This window comes from Lepidochelys olivacea (genome assembly GCF_965140295.1).
Source record: "Lepidochelys olivacea isolate rLepOli2 genome assembly, chromosome: 14".
Classification (NCBI taxonomy): Eukaryota; Metazoa; Chordata; order Testudines; family Cheloniidae; genus Lepidochelys; species Lepidochelys olivacea.
The window spans coordinates 7,964,911-7,984,422 of record NC_140424.1 but is presented as its reverse complement, the minus strand read 5'-3'; the positions used below and the strand labels follow the sequence as shown (position 1 = coordinate 7,984,422).

General features: G+C 40.1%; 1 protein-coding gene across 4 annotated transcripts in view; it reads left to right on the top strand.

The window, feature by feature from the left end:
- Positions 1-19,512, top strand: part of HELZ (helicase with zinc finger) — a 150,878-nt gene that overhangs the window by 118,484 nt on the left and 12,882 nt on the right. For all 4 annotated transcript variants that reach the window (XM_084646537.1, XM_084646536.1, XM_084646535.1 and 1 more), the window contains 5 exons: positions 1,912-2,119; positions 6,605-6,681; positions 7,877-8,444; positions 8,912-9,149; positions 9,443-9,956. In XM_084646537.1, coding sequence (XP_084502663.1) covers positions 1,912-2,119; positions 6,605-6,681; positions 7,877-8,444; positions 8,912-9,149; positions 9,443-9,956 — 1,605 coding nt within the window. The remainder of the gene's footprint in view (positions 1-1,911; positions 2,120-6,604; positions 6,682-7,876; positions 8,445-8,911; positions 9,150-9,442; positions 9,957-19,512) is intronic.

Genomic DNA, 19,512 nt, shown 5'->3' with positions numbered 1-19,512 from the left:
CCATTCATTAGATCAAATAAGTTTTCTTTTTACTAGGTTACCAGAAGTCTGCATATGATGCTTAAATTTAAATGGAATGAGAAGGCCAGCAGCTGTATCTTTGTAATACTTACTCACTTTTTATTGATATCAAAACAAGATAATTTAAATATTTTTTTCTGTTTTACAGTTTAAGACCTAATATATTCCTATGTACCGCCAATCAAAAGAAAAAAATATGAAAATATCAGTATGTTTGAGCGTATTCCACCCCCGCCCCCGGGGATGGACTTTTAAATAATTAGGTATGAAGGTACACATACTAATGAGATGTCTGCTTTCAAAAAGAAGTATATTGGAGATACTTTGAAATGGCACAGACACAATTGGAGGAAGCACATAGCCCAAAGCTGAAGTTCAGGAATGCAGGTTTCAAGGGCAAATATTTGCAAAAATCTAACTAATTGCTTGGAAGATGCTATGTTTAAAGCAAATAATGAAGGGATTAATTTATTAAAAATATGATAAAATGACTGTGGCCATGTAAAACAAAAAGGCCTTTTTGTATCGTTTAGGGCAGCTTTCAGATCCAGAGTAAAAAATGTGGGAGGTTGTCTGCTGCCATCAGTTAAAGATGGTTTGTCACAATGAGCATTGATGATATTAATTTCATTCTCTTTTTATTCATGGGATCGCTCTTTTTAATAAACTTCCCCACAGGGAAAGATTGAACTAATTTGATCCAGAGATGTCTTCCTATTCAGATTTTAGGCCACTAAATGCACAGTATTTTAAAGACCCTGGATTTCACGCTTTCAAGAAGTGAATTTTATTTCAAACAGATGGGCAACTCGTGGGAGGAACGCAAAGGGTGGCTCGTGATCTCCCCACGTGACTCATCCCCGTCCCACCCCCCAGCCCGGGCCCTTGTGCTCTTCCTGTTCTCTCCCCATCCCACGTTACCTGGCGGGGGGGGGGGGGGGCTCTGTTCTCCTGCTGCACCGGATACTGATTTTAGGTGAAAGAAAAGTGGCCTCATGCCGGCAGTTCCTTTGGCACGGCTGTACCGGTGCTGCCCCCAGCCCTGTCCTCCAGCGGGGCTGTACAGACCCTAGGAGAAGCAGCTGTGTGGAAGGGCTGGGGGTGGGGCTGGAGGACCTGACGGCATGGGGCCACCCGGCAGCCCCCCATTCTGCTCCTTTCACCACAGCGGTTTCCTGCTGAATGTGCCCCCACTAGGCATTTCGGAAGGGGCGTGTGACCCTTCTTGACGCTCCCCCCCCCCCCCCCCCCCGCGCATGTCACCTTTTAAAATATGTCCCATAACATAGATTTTTAGGTCCCAGTTCTTCAGCTTGTAACGTGTGAGTGGACTGCTTGCTGAGCCCACCAGAGCCCCACTGACTACTGGGGCATTTAGTGGAGAGCGTGACCTGCCTGGTCATGGTATTTAGTTCATAGGCTACTCTGTCCATCTTTCCACTAATATATGTAACCTGTTCTTGAATATCTGCAGTAATGATGCATTGACCCACCTTCTTTATTTAATAAGTTTCATCTGCTTTTATTGCTGTTGGGAGAAGGGAAGATCCCTGCCTTCTTGTTTCAGTGGCTTTTCAAGTCTTATCTCCTGTCAGATGCACTTCCATGATCTCCCTCCTCCCCCCAATGTAGCCTTCATTGTTTATCTCACTCTTCTTCAAAAATCTTCTTCTCTGTGACCGTTGCTACTATGCCTGAATTTTTGCTCTTTACCTGAACTTGTTGCTCATATTTCCTGTCACTCACATGTACTTTATCAGCTCATCATCACCACTAATATGGAGAAGTGCTTCCTGATGTTGCCATAGTAATTGTAATTGACACTGTGCCTTTCCTTAAATGTACATTCATTTATTGCAACTATTTTTTTTTTTTTTATATATTACATAGGTACCGTGGACAGGGTATCAGGGTAGGTTTGCAGTTGACCCTCGAATCATTACACACCAAGCAGCTATGGCGTATAATATGAACTTGTTACAGGCGCATGGGCGCGGGTCTCCTATACCTTATGGCCTGGGACATCATTCACCAGTTAGTATAGGGCAGCAGCAACTTCAACATCAAGAAAAGGAGCAACATGAACAAAATCGAAATGGTGAGTTGTATGTTTCTTCAAATCCCCCCACAGGCGACTTCTTGTTTGGTGACCATATCTGCAGTTCAGACAAAATATTGTGAGAAACCCGTCATTTTTAAGGTGAATTTGAATGTTCCTGACAGATGCTGAATTTGACAGCAATGGAAACTTGTTCCTCTGTTTACACACAGAAATGGTGCTCACATGGCAGGGTTCTCCATGCTATCCCCAACTTGTGAACACCAATCCTGTTCTTCAGGGGGCTGACAGGGTAGTTCATTTCCCACGCCCCACTCAGAACCTGTTCTCTTTCCTGAGATTCCCCACGGAGTTGGTGTGTTTTGGGATGTGGATATGAAGAAATAGACACAAAGTTAGAATAATTTGTAAAACATTAGCAAATATATTAAGCAGAAATGATTATTCGTGATGTTGCCTAGCCAGGAAAATAGCTGGTGTTTGGAAATTCTATCTCTATCGTAGGCTTTATTGTGCTATGAATTGTGTGTCTGTAATGGGAGGCTGTGCAAGGTTGTAGACCGTACTGTAGGCTGGTCGTAGTGGAGGATTCATTTCCTTGAGTATGATTTTAGCATTGGACATAACCCTACTGGAGTATCCTGAAAACCCAGGGATCCTGGTTATTGATATGCCATTTATGATTTTTTTCTAATATAGATGGAAAACCATTTATATTCTAATATGTAGGAAAATACATTGCAAAACCTGAAATGATTTAGGGCTTAGAATGAAATAGTCTCCATGCTAGGAATTGAAGAGTGAATCTGGAATAAAGTCAAATGCCATTGTGGTCCTATTTGAGATTTGGCTACCGCTTAAATTTCTCCTTGAACTGTGATTATGATCAGAAAAATGACTGCGTAAAAATGCCACCTTCATACTCAAGAGATCTTCTCCTGATGGATATTCTGAGTCATATTTGTTTGCTATAGTGACAAAAAATAGTTTACTCTTTTATCCCTCTACAGCAATGGGAGGGTTAGCTGGAGTGTTTTGTCATTCATGTTACCAATAGAATTGCGAAGTAAATTTGTATTGTGGAATCTTTACCGAGGCAGAGTGAAGGCAGCTTGACTTCAGATCTCAGGTACAGTTGCAGGATAGGCAGTTAGGGGGAAAAAAAATTAATCTACAGAGGTATGAATCTTGCTCCCCTTGCTCAAATGAGTAGGTCCATTGCCTTCTCTGAGACTGCACAAACAAATAAGAGAAGGAGGATTTGGCCCACACTGTGAAAATCTGACGAGGCATCACTGAGAGACAATGAAAAGGGAATTCTGTGATTCTATTTGCTTAAAATCCAGTTTCAGAGCAGAATTGCACCTTAGTGCTGAAGGCTTGTATTACAATTAAAAGATGCTCTGAATTCATTTGTGCTATTAGGATGGATTCTTTCATTCGAGCTATGTATTGCAAAATCCTTCCTCATTAAATATTTGAAAACTTGAAGGCTGAGGTAGAAAGCTGAGACACTTTCTGTAGTATCAGTATACGAAACATGTAAGTTGTCACAGTAGCACACCAGAAGACATTATTATTCCTTTTCAAAGAATTGCATAGATAATTGGACTCTAAATAGTTCACTGAAATAATCACATGAAGGGGGTTTCACTGAAGCTCATTAAAACAGGGATAATACAGAGAGAAATCCAACATGCCATCCTTGGTGTTATTCTCCCACAGTATTCTAGGTTTCAGAGAAGAGGAAAATCCTGAGAAACTGATTTTGGCCATGGCAGTTCAATAACTTGAATTTCAGTAAGCTAACTAGTGAAAAGGGTTCTCAGAGGACAAATCAACCTTGTGAAATGCACTAAAATAAACTCCTTTTCTTCTGTTGATCACCCAAAAATCTGATCATTAGGGGTTGATTGTGCAAGTGCTGAGCACATTCCCTTTCTATTAATTGAAATAGGTGTTGAAGTCTCTTAGCACTTAGAAGGATTGCTGATTTAGCCCCTCATTCTGTGGCAGCAAGAGTCAGAGAAATTAGTAGTTTCTTTTCTGCTGACCAGTGTGAACCAAACCCTCTTTCTGTTAAGTTTGGAGGTGCCCTTGATATATGTGCTGGGAAGTAAGATTGTAAGGTAAGTTGCATGAGAAGGCCACATTCTGCCCTTGGTTAACTCCTCTCTACATATGAAGTAATTCCGACAGAATGTGTCCCTGTATCAGCATATGGAGGAGCGAGGCATGTGGCTCGAGTGAGTTATCTCATTTTTGAGTGGATACTGTCTAATTATGACAATAATAGCCAACTAGAAAGTTGCCCTGCTAAGGTTTGCAGGGTCCTGACTTCTACTAGAAGACACTTATACTGGACTTGGATTTTTCATACCTACGTAATACTGGAAATACTCATAATACTCTTTTCTTCCTGGCATTAAGAATTAGGAGCAAGAAAGAAATATTTGTCTAATCTTTTGAAGCTAAGGTTTTGTAGGTATTTGTGCTTTAATTTCTTTTTTTTTAATTATTTCCAGAGCTCCTTTTATTAGCGAGTATATGGAGCTATTATTTTTCTCACTGATTATCTTTTTGCTAGGCGGTTCCTTGAATTGGTAGCTAACATAGTTTTATTATCCACTGGGTTTACTTTGCCTTTCTCTAGTATGTTCTTGTGTAGCTATTCTGAACCTAGATTTCTCTGAGTTACCAAAGAGAGCTGAGATTTTTTGTGATTAACTGAATCTATTTAATGACAAAAGGGAATCAAACAACCAACAAAAAGTACCGTTTGCATTTGAAACAATACATAATGCTACATTTTTCAAGACTAAAGGTCACTGATCAGACTATTACCATTACCATGTCCAGCATGTCTTAAAGATTGTTTCACAGAACAAGAATCCTGCCACAGAAGAACAATGTGCCACAGAAAAAAGAATTATGTCATTAGTACTCTACTGGAGATGGAAGAGAAGCTATAATAGCAAAACTCAAACATCAGCAGTTCAGTGAAGTGTACATTGTTGGGAGAATTGAAATGACTGTTTCAGGAACACAAATGTTATTGTATGTAAATGCCTATGACATATTTCCTGTCCCATCTTGTAAGTGTTCTTTTCTCATGAGATCCTAAAAGTTTTCTTGATTTGCTCATATAAATGCTGTTTTAAACCAGTATCTTTTAAAACTGAATATACACTTTACATATCTCCTCACTTTTGTGTAAAGTGTAAGTGCATACATGAAAAATATGCTTTAGATTGATTGAGCCTGCCTTCATGCAACTGTTACTTTATAGTAATTAGAAGGGGAAGCAGTTTTACTAAAAAAATAAATAAAAAAAAATGCTTTCAGAGATGCATTAATTCTTTTGGTTGTTGAGATTTGTGGTTTCCTTACCATGTACTTTGATATGTGTCCGATGAAGTGAGCTGTAGCTCACGAAAGCTTATGCTCAAATTGGTTAGTCTCTAAGGTGCCAGAAGTACTCCATTTCTGATCTGTCCACTTCAAGGAGTTACGTTTCAAAGATAACCCTCAGCTGAAAAAGAATATTGTGTTCTTGTGTGTAAACTACATGTTTAAGAAATTTTTTGGATCATAATGTCTAGTACAATAAGTGTCTATTATATTTCTATTTGTCCAAATACATAAGCCATATCTGGAAAATATACTTACCTAATCAGTTGCAAGATTTCTAATATTATTGCACCTCCTCATATGTTGCAAAGTTTAGGATCAATAGGCCAATGTAAGAGTATTATGGCAGCCTTCACTGAAAAATTGATGTTTATCTTAACTGAACCTAAAAAGGTTAAGTTTAACTTGGGGTTCAGATTTTTTATCAATAGGGTTCTGATATCTTTAACATCACTTCCCTGGCATCTCACAGAACTCCAGTGATGGATGAGTTTTAGTTAGTTGCTTAAAAGTTAAAACCAGAGAGGTGCTAAGTAAGGTGTTTTTGCCTTTACAAACAGAATAGTCCGTGTTTGTTTGGATCAAAGGTTACTGCGCTACCAAAAAGAACAAGGAGTACTTGTGGCACCTTAGAGACTAACAAATTTATTTGGGCATAAGCTGTGTGCCCAAATGAATTTGTTAGTCTCTAAGGTGCCACAAGTACTCGTTCTTTTTGCTGATACAGACTAACATGGCTGCCACTCTGAAACCTGAGCTACCAAAGTTCAGGGAGGGGAGTGGTTCGGATAAAAGTTCCCGTGTTAGGTCCATTTCTCTTTCTCTTGCACAAACCAGTGATTACTTTCTCCTGCAATAGCTCCAGTAGCCCAGCCATTGAACTGGAAGAGGTACTTTGTAATGATTCAAATACAAAACTTAAAACATACAGTGTAAGGGGAAGGCCATATTTAGGAGGAAACGTTGTGTTAAGTTTCTGCCCCCTGACATAAATGCTGTACTTATAGTTCTAAGTCTGCCCATGTCTAAGGAAAATAAACAAACATGTTGAAAATATTCCTTCATTCTTTACATACCTAGAAACTAATGCATAAATATCATAAATATTTTTAGGTAAAACCGAAAACAGTGCTGGACCCGAAATTAATAAAATTCGGACACCTGAGAAAAAACCTGTGGAATCCAAACAGGTGTGTTTTGAGTTGTTTTCCCCCCATAATTTTCCTTCCCTTTTTGGTACTATGTATCTCACTCTAAGGATTCTATATTTCTTCCCCTCCTGCTCAACAGGCCCCCTCCCCATCAGTCACCACATTTCTATCCCGGGGCAATGAATGGGATTCAGAACCCATCAGTGTTGATCGGCACTAGTTGTTGTTGAGTGACGATAGGTCCCTCTTCTCGTCACCCAAGGGCAAGAGAAAATGTAAAAGATTTGAATCTGATTTTTTTTGAAGTGCTTTCTCATGCTACTTGTCCTTCCACACAATATTAATCCCATTGTTTACAATTTGTATTTCACTGATGACTAGCATAAATAACTTTTTTTAAATGTACTGATTTGTAAATTTTAAGTCTACACATAGGAATAGCACTGAGTATTATTGATTTTTAAATGTTTAGAAATTATTGTACCTTTTGATATAAAACTCCTATAAATGTAAATAGTTCTGTTAGGAGTGAAGATTCAGAAATCTTCAGTAATTTTCTGGGAGAGTAAGAGGATAGTTTAATGTAGACTACAATTTCAGTTTTAGAAATAAAGGTGTGAGTCATATAATGGAGTGTTCTGAAGTGAAATGTCGAAAACCGGCAAATAATGACTTTTTCCATTAAATATTTGGTGTCTGTATCCTACAAATAAAAGCAAAAGGCTCAGCGTTTGACAGTTGCCTATAATTAGCTAAATTAGATATGATCATAAGGAAGCAGCTGGTAATTCATCTCTGCAATAACAGTAGCTACAGAAAGAAATTCGATGATGGAAATGTCTGAGTGTAGTGTTTAAATATAGAAGAATAAGAAGCAAATATGGAGTGCACTTCTTAGTTTGCACCTAGTGAAATAGCCATGAAGGAATTAGTTTTCTCTCTAATGGGGAGAAATTTCAGATTAATAAAATACCACAAGTAGAGTAAAGGAGCTTAAATAAGATGAAGCCAGCCAGAACCGTTGGCAGAATATTCCTTCAGTTTGATAAGTAAAGAGAAGAATATGTCTTAAGCTGTTCAGTACCTTCTTTCTCTTCCTTATTCTTCCCACATTCCTGAGGTTTTGTATGCCTGAGTCAGTGTTAGATTAATTTGTTTAGTGTAATACAGTCATAGCTTACAGGGATTTTGTTTTTTTAAGTAACTTTGAAATGTTTTCTATCCTTTGTTCTAGGTTGACGTAGAAGGAAATTCCCAAAATAGAAGCCCAGAGTCACGTTCCAGCGTTGGTTATCCTAATTCTAAATTTCATCGCAAAGATAATCTCAACCCTAGGCAGCTGAATCTACATCTCACCCCTCCCCATACACAGTATGCAGTCCCCAGTCGCCACTACCAGCACCTGTCCCAGATCCCCAGGCAGCCATACCCTGTGCAACAGCAGCAAAATCTTTTAAGTCAGCAACAAAATCATTTGCCTGAACAGCAAAACCAAATACCACCCCAGCAGAGCCAGATAGTCCAGCAGCATAATCATGTAAATCAGCAGCCTCCACAACCTTCACAACTTTCCCCCGCTTACCAGATGGGCCCCAGCCAGTCTTTTTTTAATAACCCAATTCCCCACCGACCACATTCTCCTGCAGTAGATGCTGTGATTTCAGAACATCATCCCCCACCCATGTTGCAAGAAGTCAATAACCCTCTGAGACCTATTGCACAGCACAACCCAATGCTGCCATCTCACTTGAACAACTTCATTGAAGAGAATCCTGCAGGAATGCCCATAGGGGAGACATTAGGTAGGTACCACTGCTCTTCTCCACTGATGAGAGTGCAAATGTAGCTACCCTAAAGTGAAAATGAAGAAAGTATTTACTTGTCAGGGATATGGCTGTATGACTTCAAAATTGTGAATTGGTTATTGTTGGGCTAGTTTCAGTAAGTAAAGTGATCAGGAATAATTTTCTCCTTAGCGTGTATTTTAATAGTGTTTCATTATGAGTTTCATATATACATAGCCCTTCTGGGAGATTTAAATAACCAGGTTATGCTCTGTGATACTTTTGGAGTGGTTGGTATACAGCAGGTACTTTATTAATAAACACATTTTTGGTGCTGGCAAATTTGGCGATTTCATTGTGTACCTTCTTATCACTACTGTTTTTACATGTAATATAACACATGGTAGAATCCTCCTTTCTGGCACCAAATGCTTTGAAAAAGGGAGGCTGGGTAAATTTTTATATTTTTTGTAAATGTTTTACAGATCGTATGCATGGAAATGTAGCTTTGGAAACATTAAGGCAGCAGCAGCAAGCAAGGTTACAGCAATGGAATGAGCATAATGCCTATCTCAGTCAGGGCAATATTCCATATCCACACCATCACCATCCTCACCTACAACATCTTCCCCAGCAACCAATTGGATTGCACCAACAGCCAGTTAGGGCAAACTGGAAACTTGCGAGTAATACAGAAGATGAAACAGAGGCAACATATTCAAGGTATTTGTTGTTTGAATTCTCAAAGTACTGTATTTAAAAACAGAACATAGCCCACCTTCACTATAATACCATGCGTAGGTGCCAGTTGTTGTTGTTGTTATGATGTTCAATGTCAGCAATAGGCCTAGATACGTTACATTATTATTAATAGGCCCTTCTCGTTGGAATAGAAAGGCCAGAAATTTTCAAGCCTTCAGAAGGATATTGGTCACTGAGTTTTGTATGTCAATCCAGTTTTAGCAATGCACTTTTTGCATTTCTCCATCTTAATAACATTTATTCTGTGAATACAGGTTCCAGGACTTGCTCAGAGAACTGTCACACCGCGATCAAAGTGAAAGCAGGGACCTAGCTGAAATGCCACCTCCCCAGTCCAGACTGTTGCAATACAGACAAGTTCAGCCCAGAAGCCCACCAGCGCTCCCTTCTCCTTCATGCAACTCAAACCACAGCGGCCACTTTCCCAACTTCACTGAAAACAACAGAGACATTGAAATAGCCAACAACCCAGCATTTCAGCAGCATTTGCCCCAAATATACAATCCCCCGTTCTCACTGCCATCTGAACACATAACCCCACCTCCTTTGAAGTACCTGCAACCTGATGGATCATGGACCTATGCTAACCTACAGCAGAATCACCTAATGGGGCAGGGCTTTCATTATGGTATACCTCCGTTGCCACATAGATCACAACAGAACCCTTTTATACAAATACAGAATCATCAGCATGCAGTTGGTCAGGAGCCATTTCATCCGCTCACATCTCGAGCAGTATCTGCTTCTTCGCTCCACAGCTTAGAAGAGGTATGGGGATTTTAATATATATCTCCACATACATATGATATGTGTCTAATAATAGTGAATTGCAAGCATGTTGTAGATTAAAAATTCATGTCTTGAATGCCTGTGAAAAAGGACAGTTTTGCAGCCACTTTCCTCCCCTCATACACACACTGGTAGTTCAGGCTCTGCACTCAGCCCTTTGCTTTGCTGGCAGGGAGTTACAGGCTTTTGGAAATTAAGATTTGAGCCCTCATCCGACTTAGCTTATACCACTGGGAGTTTTTCCTTGCTCTTCAATGAGAGCACAATAGATTCCTTATTCCATGTAGCTGAATAAAGCACTAAAAGTGAATTCTACTGTATTGTACCCCTTTTTGCAGATTCAAATAAGTTAAATGTCGTGCTCAGAGCCACAAATAGAATCATAGTAACGTCAGGTCTACACTTAAAATGCTGCACGGGAGAGAGCTTCTCCCCTCGGCTTAGTTAATCTACTTGTATGAGAGGTGGTAGCTGTGTTGGCGGGAGAAGCTCTCCCACCAACACAGTGCTCTCTACACCAGCACTTAGGTTGGTATAACTGTGTCGTTCCTGGGTGTGGATTATTCACACCCTTGAGCGATGTAGTTATACCGAAGTCATTTTGTAGTGTAGGCCAGGGCAGAAAGTCATGATTAGAGTCAGAAATTCCTGACTGGCTGGCTTCCCATTCCATTAGACCACACCTGTCTGTATGAAATCTACTCTTTTGTTGCCAAGATTCAACACAATTATTAATTATTTTTGTGGGGCACAAGAGCAATGTTTTCTTTCCTTTGATGGCTCTGCAGTAGCAATAAACTAATAAATAGTCCTTACAGAGCTGTGCTGACAACACTGGTTGCTTATGTACAAGCAAAGCAATATTTAACTAGTACAAATTAATTTTAGTCCTTTGAAAACATGGTGTTGAGAGAGGGGAAGGGATTACTCTTTGCCAAATGCAGGAAAAAATGTTTAAAGAACAAATCTTTCCTCTAAAGCTTGTAATCGGGCTCCTTCAGATAAAGGCCAGGGCAGAGTTCTATAAAGAAAACAAAATGCTAGATGTATTTTTAACACAGATTCCTGCTGCAAGGTCAAGTTTCACAGGGAGATCTGAATACTAACAGTCATTCGAAAGCTAGTTTAGTTCACTCATTCAGCTTGACCGCTGTTTTTCTGTGCATAAAACCTAAAATAGAGTTGTTCTAAATTGTAAAAGAAAATATCTAGTTAGTGTTTGAGCTTTCATCAACTGAGAAACTATAAGAAACATCTGAGCTGCTCTGCTAATCACTAGGCTTTGACAGTTTATTGATTTTACTTCAAGTCCACAATGTTGCAGCTGGAAAAGCTGATTGTTCTCAAATTAGAGAAGATGAGCCTCCACTAACATAGTATTTAATACTTGGTTTTCTGTTTCTTTATATAAATATACAAACTTAAAGCCATATGTTCATTATTTGTGATGATGAGGAGTTAAACAGAGTGGACAGTACATATACTGATGAAGTTGTGTTTTAAAGTTAATTTTTACGTTTGGATACAGATTGGTAAATCAGAAAGTATAAATGACCTTGTTAAATGGTGCTGTGGTTAATTTATATGCCATATAAGCGTTTGACAATACAGGTCTGCAGAAATTTAAATTAAAACTAATCTTCTGAAATATGTAATCCTAGGAGCATACACTAATTATTAGATGTCTTTAACTGAAGGTTCTTAGTCACATTTATTTTAACAGATTAAAACTAGAGATCACAGAGTTTGCAGAATAAAAGGTATTTTGAAAAAGTCAATTTCACATTTACAAGCTTTAAGTGCAAAGTATTTGAAAGAGTTTTGGATGACTTTGTGTCATGTGTTGCAGTTTCACGCAACCAGATACACCACAAACGCAATCCACCAATATGTTAGGCACATGCTATCCTCTTACAAAGGATTGCAGTGCACATGTAGCCTGATGTCTTTTTCAAAATATCTTGTCCTGCACACTTGGCTATATCTGCAGTTTTAATCTGTTAAATGCCTCAATTCAGCAAAAGACTTAAGCATGTGCTTAACTTTAAGCATGTGAGTAGTTCTGTTGAAGTCAAAGAGGTTACTCACTTATTTAAAGTTAAGCATGTTCTGAAATGCTTTGTTGATCTGGGACTAAAATAACCATAAATATGACTAAGAGCCTTTGTATGCGGTGTGGGTTTTTAATGTTAGAAAAAGCTGTTGCTATTCTCTTTAATTGATGCAACTTTGCATTATAAAACAAACTAAAGACAGGTGGTGGTTTTAATTCCTCCATGTTGTAGCTTTCTATTTCTTCTGTGTTATCTATCTAATCTGGCTAATCCGGACTATTTCCTAGATCTGTATTTATAAAGTGCTATTCATTGCATTGTCTAGGCACTTTATCCAAAAATGTTTTTGAGTGCAGTGTGACAGTTCTTGGGGTATCCAGGGCCGTGATTCACCTAGCTATCCCCTGCCTCCAGTGGGGGAGTCTTGATTCTGGTAACTGGGTGTTAAAGCCCTCACACCCATCAGCCTGTCAGCCACTCAAGCACTTTCCTCTGCAATTTGCCAGCCCTGTCTTTGTCTCACAGTTTAAAAAGAGGTGCATCCATTCCTCTGTGATATCCAGCCCTTGACACTGGTTGCTCACAGAAATTCAGATCCTCTGTCTGCCCCCAAAAGGCAATGTGTCCCAGTTTACCAGTTTTACTTTAAATCACTGCTACAGTATAACACATAGAACTTGTGATCACTTTAAACAAAACAAAGTAAAGTTTATTTAAGATAGAATAGAACAATGGTCACCAACCAGCAGATCACAATCAACTGTTCGATCCTGGAGCCTCTGACAGTTGATCACGATCTCCTGTCGCTAAAAGTCCGGCGGAGCAGCAGGGCTAAGACAGGCTCCTTGCCACTCCCGGAAGCGGCCAACACACCTCTGCAGCCCCTGGAGGGGGTCGGGGTCTCCGTGCGCTGCTCCTGCCTGCAAGCACCACCCCCACAATTCCCTTTGTTCAGGAACAGGGAACTGTGGCCAGTGGGAGCTGCGGGGACGCTTCTGGGAGTGCCACCGACCGAGGTAAGTGCCACCCGGCAGGAGCCCACACTCCAATCCCCAGCCCTGAGTCCCCTCCGGAGCCAGCACGCATACCCCCTCCTGCATCACAACATTCTGCCCCAGCCTGGAGCCCCCTCCTGCACCCAAACTCCCTCCAAGAGCCCTCACCCCCTCCTGCACCCCAACACTCTCCCAGCCCAGAGCCCCCTCCTGTACCCTCGGGGAAGGGGCAGGGTAGATCCTGGGTTGCACTTAAATTCAAAAAGTGATCTTGTGCGTAAAAAGGTTGGAGACCACCGGAATAAAGATTCCACTTAAAGCAAGAGAGTGTGGTGGAAATAAATGGTTACGATAGAAAACAATATCATATAACACGAACTTGGGTCTACACTTATTAATAGTGACCTTTCCTAGCTCAGAAAGTAGGTTGTCCTCCCAAAGCTCAGTGAGTTGCTGAGCTGGCTGGCTTCACAGGAGCCAGGATTCAACATTTCTGCTCCCCAAGATGTCTCTTCAGTGAAAGGATACAGAGGGCCTTTCCCCAGCCTGTCTTATACTGCAATAGGCTTTTGTCTTTATTCATAGGCAGGCTTATCTGTCTGTTGTAATGTTCCTTTTTTACTTCAAAGTGATTTCAATTGTTTGCAGTTGTCATATGGCTTTCCATTGAAAGTCTTGGGGCTTGTCTACATTGGCACTTTACAGCACTGCAACTTTCTCGCTCAGGGGTGTGAAAAAATACCCTTCTGAGCACAGCAAGTTTCAGCACTGTAAAGAGCCAGTATAGACAGTGCACCAGCACTGGGAGCCGCGCTCCCAGTGCTGGTAGCTATGCCCCTCATGGAGGTGGGTTTTTTAGAGCCATGACTACACAAGCCATGTTAAGCGTTGCCAGTGTAGACTTGCCCTTGGGATGGAGCAAGGCTAGACAATTGCGCCTTGCATTATTACATCACCGGCTAACGTGGGTGGGGTAATAACTCCCTCCTGCCTTAATGGGTCATCATCGAGACACATCACCCCCATGGTGACTAACTTTCACTCCAAGTCCATAAAGCATACTTTCAGTATAAATACATTATTCCTTAAACATTAGCTATACATACATCTCACAATGATTGTGAATCTTGACAAGTTATGAGATTTGTACTTACGTTCCATGTTACTTTTTATAGATAAATATCCTGTAGGACATGTGTTTGATGTAGTGAGTTTGTCAGGCCTGAGGTGACAGTTGTTTGCAAAGAACAGGGGATCCTTTGCCAGGGAGTCTCAGTATCACATGAAGTTATTAAGCCCAAATTTGAAGATATTATAAAAGGAAACTTCAGTAATCCTCTATGGTTCTGCAGTCCCAGGTTCATAGAGCTTTGATCACTTCCTAATTGTTTATCAAAAAATGTGAAACTCTCCAAAAATGGTATATCCCTGCATGAATCATTGTAAATCACTCTACTGAGAGTAATTGAACATTATTGAGTCTCTTCAAGATTTGTTGTAAGCGCTTCCGAAGAGACTGAGGGCAGCTGTATTTATGTACTGGAGTTCAAGACATACCAAACTTACACCGTGGGATGTTGTCAAGTAGTTTAGAGCCAGTGTTGTGATCTATCTCCCAGTTTCAAATGCTCATTATTAAATCCACCTTTCCACTGCCAAGGTTTGAAAATAGTAGCCACCATTTCAGTAAAACCTATACAAAATGTCTTAATGGTGAAGTCTTTAGAGGGTGGAATAGTTCTCAGGGAAAAGTGGTAGGCATTCCACATCACTTTGCAACATTTGGAATGAAACTGGACAAAGTACTGCTAAATAGGTCTTTTCCCTCTCTAAGACTCAACCTATTTAAACTCAGTGGAAAGACCCCTATTACTTGAGTGGTCTTTTGGTTCAGGCTCAACAGTCTCTGATGCTTTTAAAAAATTGGGCTTCCAAAAAGGAGAAGGCGATGTCAGAGAAGCCAAGTGGTATTTTATCCCCTGTAAATCGTAGCAGCTGAAATTAGACTGGTATATTCTCTCTCTCTGGCTCTGCTTTTTCTGGGTGACATAGTAGCTAGCAGCTGAGGGGCATAACAGGAAATTTCATTCACATGTACGTAGCTAATTTTCATTGACATTTCACAAAAGTGTCTGTTTTCCCCCTTTACCAAGTAAAGATGACTGATGTACTTCATTTATGATATTCCCATCACATGTGTGCTTTTGACAGTCAGGCTAGTGCGATATGAAACAAATACTGATACTATCAGACATTTATCTTTTAACCAAAAGTACCGTCTCTGTCTTTTTAATGGAAAAAGTTGTGATTTTAGTATTTCAGCTCTGAATCACAAATGATCAAAATGTATTTATACTAGTAAGAAGTTATCTTTGGATCTTGAAAATACAGTATTTCATATTGTAGCTTTTCCCCATAAGGATAGCTGATTCTTCTGTGTTCATAGAATCTGAGATAAACTGCTGGCAAGGTTTGTAAAATCAAGGTTACTATTTTATCTTTGAAGGCATTCTGTTTTTCTTTATTTTTTTTTTATCTCAGCTAGAATAAGGGCATTAGAAGGGAAAAGGCACAGTGGGGAAATGGAAAGTGTTTAAGGAAAAACGTTCATGTGTCAGAGGGTACTGTGTGCTATCTAGAAATTATTTTCAAGTGATAAAAAGGATCAGTGTGTGAATATACCAAGACTGGCTATAAAGTAAGCAAAAGAACATTTTATAAAATAAGAGGGTAAGATTATAAAGATTTTAGAAGGCCAATCTGTGCATAAGCAAAAAGTGAAGACCACAAGGAAGACTGTTACCCCTACCAAGGTTAATATAAAGAAACAAGGAGCCAGGGATCAGTGTTAGGAGACAGTGAGGTGTTGTAGAGATGGCAGGTATAATTTATGACTGCTGTAAAAAAGTTTGTTTAAAATAAAATCTATGCTAGAGTGTTTACAAATGAGGATGCCAAGTGAATATCTGAATTTCACAGTCCTGGACCTTCCAGGTGAGGATGAAGACATTCAGGGGAAATCAAGACCAATAATAAATTAGAAGACAGAAAAACTGTAGGCCAGTGGTTTCCAAACTAGGGGCGCCACTTGTTCAGGGAAAGCCCCTGGCGGGCCGGGCCGGTTTGTTTACCTGCCACGTCCACAGGTTCGGCTGATTGCAGCTCCCACTGGCCGTGGTTCACCGTTCTCGGCCAATGGGAGCTGCGGGAAGCGGCGTGGGCTGAGGGACGTGCTGGCCGCTGCTTCCCACAGCCCCCTTTGGCCTGGAGCAGCGAATCACGGCCACTGGGAGCTGCGATTGGCTGAACCTGCGGATGCGGCAGGTAAACAAACATGCCCGGCCCGCCAGGGGCTTTCCCTGAACAAGCAGTGACCTACTTTGGGAACCACTGCTGTAGGCCTTTATCTGATCCATTCCAGCAGTTTGAGTAAGGCCTGGTCTACACTAGAAGATTAGATCAGCATAACTACATCACTTAAGGGTGTGAAAAATCCACACCCCTGAGCAGCATAGTTAGGATGCCCAAATCCCCATGTGGCAGCGCTTTCCATCAACCTAGGTACCACCTCTCAGGGAAGTGGATTACCTATACCAATGGAAGACTCCTTGCCATCAGCATAGATAGTGTCTACACTGAAGCACTATAGTGGCTCAACTGTGCTGCTGTAGTGTTTTAAGCGTAGACAAGCCCTAAATCTCTGCCCTACTCTCCTGCCCTTTTCCCACCCCGCCATGGGCAGAGCACACTGTTTCAGCATCTCCTGTGTCTACTGATTGGCAGTGCAGAGTATTTCCATGTGCACATCACCATGGAAATCAAGGCTTCAGACATTACAGGAGGACAACTAAGGTCATGATTATTCAAAGACTTACGCCCATGCTTAACTCTGTGCGCATCAGAATTCCAATTGAAGTCAATGGGGCTACTCATTAAGCACTTGTGTAAGTCTTTGTCTGATCAAGGCCTCAGTTTTGTCACTGCTATAATTGGAAGAAAGACAAGTATGTGGGGATCAATTGCTAAATAACAGAAACGACCAGCCTGGCCAGTCAATCTGGCTTTTTCACCTAACAGTCCCTGTGTTTATGTGCTCTCGAAGCGAGTGAGAATGAGAACTAGAGGGTATTTTTAAAATGTCATAGTCAAGATGAATTTAACAAGTGAGTTTTCACTGTGCTACAGCCTGTATTGCTGACATTCTTACAGTGTGGGAGGAGGGTTTGCCACTGCTGAAGGTTTATGCATGTTTTTGTTCATTTTCACCGTTAGGGCTAAATACAGGAGAGATGCCGAGTACTCTCAACTCCCATTGCATTCACTGGGGCTTGAGTACACTCAGCCCTGAGTCATGAGGGTATGGCTAGGGTAAGCTTTTTGCTCTTGTTTTTAACGCAATTTAATTGATTGCCAATTAATCAAGTCAGCAAACACATTTGTAAATGCTAGTATAGGCACTCCACAAATGTTTGATGCAGAATACAAAGCCGGAGTATTTAAACTCTACATGGGTGGAGTGAGGGGTCACTTGAGATGTTAAATGTATCCCCAAACCGGGGCCAGGGGGCACAGATCCTGCTGCTGCTGTACCAGTTGCAGAAGATAATAGTGCCACTGGATCTGAAGGAATATGGATCTGCGGCTCATCCCTTAGCCCACGTTAGAGTGGCTTTCTCAATCTGCCTATGTGGGGCCAGTCTGAAGATCTTTCTCTGTGGTATATAGTGGGTGCTGACCTACCTGCATATCCCTTGTGCACCAGAATGAAATGTGTGTGAAGCTTTTTGAGGAAGAATGCTGCTCTCTCTTACCTGATTGTATTTTAGTTATCATTGCCTTTTCCAGAAACTCAGGGTTTGTGTTTTAAAATCTTAAACTTTACTATGTACTGAAATACTTTGTTTTAGGCAGAATATGTTATGTTCTTTGTATATAACTAAGTGCAGGAGCTAAATGTGTACATAGCATTGAATAGTTCATGCATTTTAAGATTTAAATGATGTGCTGTGATGGACAGATAATTTTCAGTTTTCCTGCAGACTTTATTGAGTATTGTCTCCTTGGAGCAGGTATTATTGGAAACAAATATGAATTGTTGTAAAGTTATCAGAGTTATCGCATTGCTACACAGGTAGTAAATAAATGTTTTTAGCTGAAACAGCTTGTACATCTGCAACATGCCTGTGTTTTTATATCTGATGACCTGTGAGAGATACTTTGTCCTTTTTTCTCATTAATCTTACCATAGACTTGATATTACAGAGCAGTAAGATACGTACTACAGAGAAATATTTCACAATTCAAAGGATGTTTTACACTGAAATCTGTATTACCTTTGTAGGTAGCCATATCCATATAGATACTTTGTGTTTCTTCATAAATTAGTGTTACAGTACACACATTTGTTGTTGTCCACACCTGATTCCTTTTTGTATGTGCAGATCTGACATCAATTAAGAAGTCTGAAATGCGTTCCTATGTCGTATAATATTATAAGCTAGACGAAGGCAAGAAAGCATTGACTTCTGTGCAGCTGTCCAATCATTTGTTGCTATTTTTCATCTGTTTCTAAGTTTACAAAATATGACACAAGGGGAAACTGGATATAGTAGTTTTGCCAGCCGGAATCTAACTTATTCAGCAATAATAATTTAGTTTTTTTTAAACTGAGAGACAATCTGTAAGCCCTATGGAATTGCTTCTCTTTCTATTATCCTGTGCATTAAAAATATATATCAGCAGGAAAATCTACACCTATACATATACTGTGAATAGTGATATCTGCCCTGAATACTGAGAGCAGTGAAATTAGTAAAGCCAATTCTGTTACATTAAACCAAAGAAATTGGCATTGCATGTTTAGCTAAAGCCATTTACAAAATAAAATTGGTCTTCAACACTTCCACAAAAAATAATAAAAGTAAAATTACTTGTAAATGGGTAATTTTTAAAACTGAAGTTCATGGGAAGGAGTATCTAATGCACTCATTTAAGTTGAACTTAAATGTTCTGTGTATCAACTTCTTTTTTTTATGCCTCAGAAAAGGATTGGCTGTAACATACGCATCAAATTTCTGTTTTAAGGATTTAAAAAAAAAACCAAAACCTGAATCAACCTTCCTTTCTCCTTCTTTGTCTGCCAGATCTAGCTATATAACCTCCTTTTATGGTAGATAATATATTCTGAATTCTTTGAGATGTTAGTGGGGACAAACTCTTTTTGAATTTGCATGTTACCTGTGTAACAAATAATTCAGGTTTTGAATTCAATGGATGAATCCTGGCTCCGCTGAAGTTAAGGGCAAAACTCCCATTGACTTCACTGGAACCAGGCTTTCACCTGTTGTTTCTGAATGATGATTGGTACTATGGGCTTGCTCCTGTGCTCATACTATTAATGTTCATGGGAATTTGTCCTTATTCACTTTCGCCCTATTTATTTCAGACCATTTCTCCAGTTTGTCAAGATCCTTTTGAATTTTAATC